Source organism: Citrus clementina, unplaced genomic scaffold, assembly GCF_000493195.1.
Source record: "Citrus clementina cultivar Clemenules unplaced genomic scaffold, Citrus_clementina_v1.0 scaffold_5, whole genome shotgun sequence".
NCBI classification, from domain to species: Eukaryota; Viridiplantae; Streptophyta; class Magnoliopsida; order Sapindales; family Rutaceae; genus Citrus; species Citrus x clementina.
The window spans coordinates 19,182,755-19,192,345 of record NW_006262201.1 but is presented as its reverse complement, the minus strand read 5'-3'; the positions used below and the strand labels follow the sequence as shown (position 1 = coordinate 19,192,345).

At 35.1% G+C, this 9,591-nt stretch overlaps 1 protein-coding gene across 4 annotated transcripts; it reads left to right on the top strand.

Moving 5' to 3' along the window:
• Window positions 1-466: 466 nt before the first annotated feature.
• Window positions 467-9,548, top strand: LOC18043068 (probable helicase MAGATAMA 3). Of its 4 annotated transcripts, XM_006432225.2 has the most exons (22): window positions 467-729; window positions 1,168-1,288; window positions 1,379-1,541; window positions 1,942-2,075; window positions 2,466-2,672; window positions 3,805-3,996; window positions 4,129-4,164; window positions 4,498-4,583; window positions 4,749-4,799; window positions 4,970-5,081; window positions 5,154-5,259; window positions 5,647-5,744; window positions 5,865-5,969; window positions 6,047-6,139; window positions 6,679-6,732; window positions 6,963-7,021; window positions 7,116-7,200; window positions 7,762-7,944; window positions 8,014-8,130; window positions 8,569-8,691; window positions 8,796-8,882; window positions 9,106-9,548. In XM_006432225.2, the coding sequence occupies exons 2-22, from the start codon at window positions 1,187-1,189 to the stop codon at window positions 9,316-9,318; spliced, it is 2,406 nt and encodes an 801-aa protein (XP_006432288.1). In that variant the 5' UTR covers window positions 467-729; window positions 1,168-1,186; the 3' UTR covers window positions 9,319-9,548. The 4 variants fall into 4 exon arrangements, with proteins under 4 accessions (XP_006432288.1, XP_006432289.1, XP_024040278.1 ...); XM_006432226.2 differs by having other exon boundaries at window positions 7,762-8,130; XM_024184510.1 differs by lacking the exon at window positions 6,679-6,732 and having other exon boundaries at window positions 7,762-8,130.
• The last annotated feature ends 43 nt before the right edge of the window (window positions 9,549-9,591 follow it).

Here is a 9,591-nt window from a genome sequence, read left to right as displayed (position 1 = left end):
CGCCAACCACATTGTTTATTTTAATTATTTATATGTTTAATTTTTATCATAAAAATTATATTAAAAGATTTAACCATAAATACATGTAAGTTAAAAGTTATTAATTCCTAAACTTAACATATCTCACCGCTACACACACATATATACAATAAGCTTTTAATAACTAGAAATTTTATAATTTTTAAGTTTAATATTAGTAATATTTTATTTTAATTTATTGATTTTGTTTGTTTTACGTCAGTAACTTGAACCCAATAATTGCTTACCAAAGTTGGTTTGTTTAAGGGTACAATCTTCATTTGAAAATTGTTTGTTTTAAGGGTACAACCTTCAAGTTACTAAAGTATCATTAGTTTAGTATCACATGATGTAAAAACAGTAAGTTACAGCTGGCTATAACTCAACATTTGCCTTTATTTAAGGTCAGCATTTGCTTTTATTTAAGGGTACAAGCTTCATTTGAAAATTCTCTCGGTTGTTTCTTTGGGCCAGAACCATCTTTTAAAACAAAGCCCACCGGCTGACGGGCTTATTAGCTCGAAAGCTAAAGAGAACTGAAACCCCGCGCTCCAAATTTGCGGTACCACGCTTCCCGCAGGTATCACCGCTCCCGACGGTGACAACCTATCACCAAGCCGTCGAGCCCGCCACGCCACCACCGTCGCCCCTCGTCAGCCAGCCACAGGCACAGAGCCACTGGTTCACGCTTTGGTTTCAACAATATCTTTGGTGAGTTTATTTTTTCTTCTTACTTTTTTTAATTGATATCTTTATTTATTTAATTATTTAATTTTGTATTCTTTAATGTTTAGTCTTTTAATTTTGATCTTTAGTTCCTCTTGTATTCTTTCTTACTTAGTTGATTGTTAAAGGAAAAGAGGAATATATAATACACTCTATCTAATGCATAGATATTGCATTAACAGTCAAAATAAAATTAGTAAAATAACCTGAGACTTTAATTGTTTACGTTTAAATATAACAAATTCAGTTACTAATTCTACTTATCAGTTTGCGCGGCTTTAGCTAAAAACTGTTCATCCATTAGACTTGTAGAAACTTGGAATTCTAGTTTGATAGAGATGTTTAGTCACTAGTACATTTGGATTTTATTTCTATTTAATTTTCTTGGTTCTTCATTAAAAGACTACATTTTAATTTTGGCAGATTTTATCTTTTAAGAAACATGGCTGTTGACAAAGACAAGCCTCAAGATGAAGCTTCAATATTCCGATTCTGCAAAATCATTCTCGGTTGGGATTACTTTCGCCTGGTCAAAGAATCCCAAGTACACAAATATACTTGCTCTCTCCATTTTACTTTTATATCTTGTTAATAATAGAGTTCTGATTTTTTTCTATTTATGTCTTTGGCAAAGGAGAGAAATGACAAAAATAGTAAGAAAGTTGACAGGGGGAAATCGGGTTTAAGAGAAGTAAAGGATACTTATAAAGATGTTGATGATTATTTGGCCACTTTTGAGCCACTTTTGTTTGAAGAGGTCAAAGCTCAGATCATTCAAAAGAAAGACGAGGAAGAAGGTATTTCTCTTTTGTAACTTCTGTTTTGTTCCCCAGAGCGTTTGAGAATTTAAAAGGAGGAGAATTAACTTTAATTGTTGTGTTTAATGTCCTTTTAGCGAAAATTGGTACATAATTGTTTGAGGTAGAGAATTACACTTATTATCATGTAGTAGTTTTTCAGTTCTAAAGAGAGTTTGCAATTAGAAATGAAATGCAATTTCAATTTCAATTTCATTGTGTTATGTTGTTTGGGTGTTGTTGCCACAAAAATTGTTGGTACTATGCTGTTGAGGTGTTTTTTTACATTACATTTCTTTCAATTTTTTTCTTGGTAATTATTTTGAGTTCTATTTCATTATTCTTCTGGGCAATCTGAGATCTAGAATCTGACCCAAAAAGCTGTGTTTGGTAATTGCAGTGCAAGAATGGAAGCTCAGGTTGGTCATGGAATGTGGTGAGGCTGATGGTTTTCACTTGCCTTCAGTTACTTATGAAGCTGATGAGGTGGAATCAATATCGCCGAATGATCTTTTACTGCTTTCCAAAGAAGAGGTAACCAAATCAACAAAAAATTTTCCAGCATTGTTTTTGCCCGTATACTTAGAATAGTAAATGACGTAAGTTTTAGATCTCATGTTATGTTTTAAGGAAATAATCAATAAAACACAAACAAGGAAACTCTAACTTTGGTTCCTAGCTTATGGAAACTCAAGGAATTCATGCTTTTTAATATAATAACATGATTTGACTTGAGATTTTTCTCCTTCTTTTTTAATTTATTATTTTTTAATCCAAATATAATTCTAAGTAGGTGGTTTTGTTTTTTTTTTGTTCTTTCTTCCCTTTTCTAGATCATGTTCTCTTATTTTTTTTCCTGCATGTTTCTAATAAAGGTACTATAGCTTCTGGTCTTGACTGTTGGGAGGTATATTGCTCATGCAGTTCAAAGAAGGTTCAACATTTCCAACAACATATGCATTTGCAATGGTGGAGCATTGCCAAGCAAATCTTCTAAGACTTAGAATGTATTTAGCTGGAGAGGTCATACACATAAATAAAGATGCTGTTAAATCTCAAAGGCTATTGAATATACATTCGCTTATCACTTCTTCCGTCAGTGCAGTAGAGAAACGTTTGTTCAGTCTAAAGGCAAGTCAGTCTCAACATGTTCAAGAGATCAATCATGTTCTTTTAACTTTTATCCCCAGCTGTGTTGGACTTTAATTTTCTTGCATTTATATGTTTGTGTTTTATTCATTGTGTTAGTTACAAAACATAAGAGAATCTAAATTTCAAGATAGTCATGTAAAACATTTTAAACATAACCTGTAAAACATTTTAAAAATTACCTAACTATTATGATTTTAAATTTGAAGAAAGAAATGTGATTTCATTTGTTGTTTGGATATCATATAGTGAGTGGAGACTAATAATTAACGATATGGGTCCATCTAATAGGAAATGGAGATCATTGGAGAAAGTTGTTTGTTGTTTGTTCTTGTTTCTCTCTAACCTTTCTATGCTAACCAAGTTCTAAACTAGAGATTGCTGGAAGTCCCTAGAACCTTGGTAATTAGGAAACTTATGTGATCATATCCCAGGTGGGTGTCCCAATGGTTTGAATCTCTAACTCGTGATTGCAAACTGAAGGTCTCAACACTGTTAAGAAAAAGTGGTAACTGATTATGCATGTTTTCTGTATGGTGCTAATCTTGCATAGCTTAACCATTTACACCATTGGCAAATGCTGTTGTATACACTGACATGCTTTTGGCAACGTTATTTAGATGGAGGATTTGTAGTGCTTTTTAAGTGAAAAGGTTAAATGGGTATGGAAATCAAGAAACAGTTTAAATGGGTATAGCAATCAAGAAACAGTTTATTGATCAATTAGAAAATTCTAAGATTACTTTTCTCATCCCTTGACAGGGTATGGACATCCCATGATCAAGCCAGCTATTTTATTTTAGGTATGACAACATAATTTTCTGGAAGTACCATCCATAATATGTCTTTCTTCATCTTGGTGTGTGATTTGTAGGAAAAATAATCAGACTAGTAATTATCTTTTTCTTCATTGTAATGTAGATTCAAGATTGGGGCTATAGTGATGAAAAGGCCAAAATTCATGGGTCATTTTGGTTTCATTTAAGTCCTTGTTTTAAAGAGTGTGATTGCCTTAGAAAAATGGAAGAAATTAATGCAAGTTTTTTTTTTTTTTTTTTGTAGTTTCTTAGTAAAAGGAAATGTTGACATTTAATGGATGTAATATTTAATGCAGATTTGCAGTTTATCAACTATTGCTCGTGAATATCTTGCTCTGAGATCAGTTGGCTCCCTCTCTTTCAAGGATTTGATATTATCAGCTAGCGAAAAAAGCTCTGGTTCTCAAGACCAGAGTTGGAAAATTCCTGGACTGCTACATGAATATATCAAAGAAAATCATAATGCCTCTCAACTCGAAGCGATACATGTAGGTTCTTTCTTGAATTATATTTTTATTCTAATTCCAGATTTACATAAATCTTACCGCACTAGCCCATTCTGCTCTGCATCTCTTCAAGCTTGCCTTTACTAGACTTTAAAATGCTATTGTTTATTGCAGGAAGGTCTATTGCGTAAAGCCTTTGTCCTGATACAGGTTTGGTTTGTGTTCTTCTTGTTCTTATGTGACCAACTTTATTTTCATCTTATTGTGTCCACTAATGGAATAATTGTCAATTATTTTGTTACCAAATATATTGAATTGAATTGGTCTAATCTTAGTTACTTGACCTGTGAAAGTGTCTGAGGATGTGCTAGATGAGATGCATTTGTGAATTCTGGGAATCTATTCAACCCTTTAGTTATCAATGATATCTTTTAGTGTGCAGTTACATGGCAGTTTCTTTTACTTAAATTTGGTTGTAATCTGATTACAAATTAAGTTTATTAACTTTGGAAATTGGAAACTGCCTGCATTCCTTTTTTCCAGGGGCCACCAGGTACTGGAAAAACACAGACCATTCTTGGACTTCTTAGTGCTATCTTGCATGCAACTCCAGCTAGAGTGCATTCCAAGTATGATAATATTTTTTCATGTTCTTACCATCTTTGATTGACTGAAATAACTGTTAGTACTTCTATTTTGTGGTGATCCGGAGAAATGCAGTAGGGGATATGTTATGCATTTTCCATTGTTTTCCTCCAATGTTAATCTTTGTTTGTTGTTTATTTTTCGTGCAGGGGTGGATTGCGTGAAATAAAGCGGGGACCAGAACTACCGATGCATGAAAAGTAAGTCATAGCTGCCAATTCAAGTGTTCTATTTTCACGATCTTAAGCACTGCTTGCACTTGCTCAGGGATTGCTTGAGTGACTTCTATAATTTATTTTTTACAACGCATCTAATAAAACTGCTTTAATATAATTAGTACATGGGTTTGTAATGTTTAAATATTTCACAGATATAATCATTGGGGACGGGCATCCCCATGGTTAGTTGGTGCCAATCCTAGAGATAATATAATGCCTATTGATGGTGATGATGGTTTTTTCCCTACCACTGGAAATGAGTTGGTAAGTTAAGAGTTTATATTGAATAGATTAGATGCCAATGAGTCATATGTCCTAACCTAAAGTAATGTACAGAAACCAGAAGTGGTTAATTCTAGTCGCAGATATCGTGTACGAGTGCTGGTATGTGCCCCATCAAACTCTGCGCTTGATGAGATTGTGCTGCGCCTCTTAAACACGGGTACAAGTTTCTCTAGCACGATGATCCGTGCTTTTTGGAAGTTTGGCTGCTTTTCTTCTATAACACCAAGCTGGATGTTCTTTGATCCTTTTGTGGTATTTTCATTTTGATTGCATCATTCTCTGATTATCCTTATGCATTTTTCGGGATTTAAATTTGTAATAAAGATAAATAAATCGTATAGTAAAGTTCAGTGTATATTGGGACCTATGTGTATCTGCTTTGGTGGACTGGTGATGCATTTTCCTTGTAAAATTTAGAATGAGAAAATACATTATTATCTACCTTTTAGTTGTACTAATAAATTTCCATGCATCTAGTATTGGTGATATGCTAATAGCCGAAATAATAATATTTTGCTTAAATGCTTTTCTTTTTTATCCACAGGGATTCGTGATGAAAATATCCGCTCGTATACTCCGAAGATTGTGCGGATTGGTCTTAAAGCACATCATTCTGTCAATTCAGTTTCCATAGATCACCTTGTATGTATCTGGCAGCATTCAAACCATAAGCAGCAATCAAACCATACTGCTTTATCGCTATTGTAATTTGTTGTTAATTTTGTTTGTGCTGACCCGGTGGAACATTCAAACCTTTTGCAGGTGGAACAAAAACGTGATGACTCGGCTGCTGATAAACAGAAGCATGGAGCCACAAGAAAGGATAGAGATAGTATTCGCTCTGCTATTCTGAATGAGGCTGTAATTGTAAGTTATTTTAGCCTTATGTTAAAATTCAATCAATATGTCATATTCTCCATTGTTAACTTTTGTTTTATTGGCAGGTCTGCTCCACCCTTAGCTTCAGTGGTTCAGCACTACTCAGTAAATTGAATCATGGTTTTGATGTTGTTATAATAGATGAAGCTGCCCAAGCTGTAAGTGCCAGTAATTTAACCTACTCTTATTGACAATTGATATTTAGTATGAATTATCTGAATACTGTTGTCTTGGAAATTGAGATGTGTTTGGGTGTTCTTGGATTCCATCAGTTTCGTACAGCATGATGAAGGATCAACTTAATTTGTATAGCCTTACAACTAAATATTCTCTTTGACCTGTGACGTTCGAAATTAATAGAAGAATATATTGTAGAATCACACAGCTCAATTGAATAGTGAATATAGTTATGCAAAACTGTCTGACACACGAGGAAGCTTTTATCTAATGCTTGACTTCTCAAGTCAGTAAGATGGTAGCATTTAAAAAGTGTCTACAGTGCAGTTTAGAGGTTTAATATATTAAGCACAGCAATTACTGGTACATTTTCTCTACCTACTAACAACATAAACTTTCCCTCAGGTCCTTTTATATATTTTCATGGAGGGCAATGAGGAAAGCATGCATTTATTCTCTTTTGTGTTTGGAGTCTCGCATTTATTTAGTTTCTCAGTTTATCACCATCGTGCATTGTCAGGTGGAACCTGCGACTCTTGTTCCCTTGGCAACTGGATGCAAACAAGTATTTCTGGTATATTTATGATGATAATTCTTGTTTTTTATTTCTCAATCATTACCATTATACAATTACTCATCTTGCTGAACATGTATCTGTAGTCAAATATTTCTGCTTCACGGGTGCATACAATGGCCAATCTGCTGATTGTTGTTCACATTTCTATATTTGTACCACTGCATGTACCGTCGATCTTTACGCTTTAGTTAATCGTATTAATTCTGTGAATTTTTTGCACCATTTAGGTCGGTGATCCTGTTCAACTTCCAGCCACTGTTATTTCTCCTGTTGCTGAGCACTTGGGGTAAAACACTGTTTTCTTTAATGAAATTGCTTTATTGATTTGTGGCTGATTTTTAGAACGCAATTAGTGTTGCTCTCATGTTTCTTTGTTGAAGGTACGGCACAAGTTTGTTCAAAAGACTTCAAAGAGCTGGTTATCCAGTGAAGATGCTGAAGACGCAGTACAGAATGCATCCAGAGGTTAGATTAGAAAATCCATAACTGGTCTTTATTAAGATTGATTCATAAATAAATTTTACAAAAATTTCAACTGAGTTGTGAAAATCGTTACTGGCCATCTAAGGATTTCAATAAGCATACACCCAACTATAGGTCTAAGCAGATCCTAGATTAGTGGGTTCTGAATAGCATAGACCTTGTAATCTTATCTAATCTAAACTATTCCTTCAGTAGTAACATTACAGCTTCAAGGTTTTGTACGAGTAACTCAAACCTTATACTGCTATTACTTCTCTCTCTCCGCCTCCTCAACCCCCCTCCGCCTGGGCACGTGTTTCCTTTTATTTCATATTCCCACTGTCCTCTTCCTTTTCCTGAGAGGTACTAAAGAGTTAGCAGCTGATTTTGAATTGGAGCCACTCAAGTCATCTCCTGTTTGGGAGCATATTTTTGTAATAGATGTCTGGTTTTTTTGGTTTGACACATCCCAAACCCTACCAACTCATATCTTGATTGATAATAACTATCCCTGAATAGTTGGTTACTCTTTTGTTTATTTGTCCAAATATATTTATGAATCAGGTAAGAAGCTTTCCTTCAAGGGAGTTCTATGATGAGGCATTGGAAGATGGGTCTGATGTCGAAGATTATACTACTCGTGACTGGCACGAGTACCGCTGCTTTGGACCATTTTCCTTCTTTGATATACACGAAGGAAAAGAGTCCCAGCCTGCTGGAAGTGGATCATGGATAAACATTGATGAGGTTGATTTTGTCCTCCTCCTCTTTCATAAATTGATTAGCATGTATCCGCAGCTGAAATCAAGTTCTCAGCTGGCGATTATATCCCCCTATAGACATCAAGTGAAGCAATTCCAAGAACGATTTAAGGAAACTTTTGGAGTGGAGTCGCAAAAAGTAGTGGATATAACTACTGTTGATGGTTGCCAGGTGATGTGGCTATTCTTCTCTTCTTTAAAAACCATCCTTATCTGGTTCCTCTTCCCTCTGTGAAATTTACTTTTTAAATCAACATTTGATTTCTGCACTGAGATGGTCATGTTTAGCCATGCGTATTTCATGCACGTGCACACTGCATGCATGCGTACTGCAGCTGAACTATTGGCCCTGTTTCTCACAGCTGAACTTGAGGCTTTTATTTCTCTTTCTAAGTTCTGGACTTTTCTGCCAGTATATGGAAATGGTTCAAACTAATCTGTTTTGATTTCTTTTCCTCCTAAAAGGCCGGAATTTCAATTTCTACAGACTCGGCTTTGCTTTATTTTCTGGAATTCTACACTCCTTAATTTTCTGGTATGTCTGTTTGGCTATGCAACTATTGTGTCATTGACTATGAAATTTAACCCAAAAAAGTTATCCTTTTTTCAGGGTCGGGAGAAGGATGTTGCGATTTTCTCGTGTGTTAGGGCAAGTGATAAGAAAAGCATAGGATTTCTTGCAGATTATCGGCGTATGAACGTTGGGATTACCAGGGCAAAGTCTTCTATACTGGTAGGGCATTATAGTAACAAAAATCAAGTTGTTTTAGGACCTGGCTTTTGACAAATCACGGAGTTGACCCTCTCATATGAGCAAATGTCCGTTTCCATCTTTAGGTGGTAGGTTGTGCATCAACTTTGAGGGAAGACAAGCATTGGAATAACCTAGTTAAAAGTGCCGAGAAGCGAGATTGTCTATTCAGGGTGAATATTATCTTTACTTTTTCCTGGTATTTTTGTTAAGTCAAATTACACTCGCATAAAAATTAATAATAAATCAACCATTGATACTGAAATCGTCATTGTTGACACTTGTTTCCAAAGAAAACGGGATCTTAATGTGCATCATCTTCCTGACTCGGAAAATTGGCGAGAGATAATAACTCTCACAAATCAGAAGTCTAAAGTGATGAAGTTCCTCTTGCAGGTGTCAAAGCCCTATGCTTCGTTTTTCAGTGATGAAAATTTGGAGTCCATGAGGAAGAATGCCACGACAGATAATGTCCAAGGGGCAGATGGGCATGTACCCCATGATGATGAAACTATGCATTATGCTAATACAGGAGATGCCGACCAGGGGCAAGCAGATGATATCGACAATGCAGATGGAGATGCAGAGATGTACGATGCTGATGAGTGACTCCTATCATTTAAACGTGACATTACTCTTGTTTTATGTCGTACAGATGCTTGCAAACCTTGACCACTTCGCATCTTCTGTGGTCTGTTAACTTATCGATAAAAATATTTACTTCAATTATGAGAAATGGGGGATCTCTTCAATGCCGTTGTATAGGAATGTAATTACTGAAAATTGAGCACCATTCATTTTTTGGTGAAGTTGGAAATATGATCGGTTGAAATTTTGGAATACCAAATTTTGTTTGTTGTTTTAACCTTATTATGTTTATTT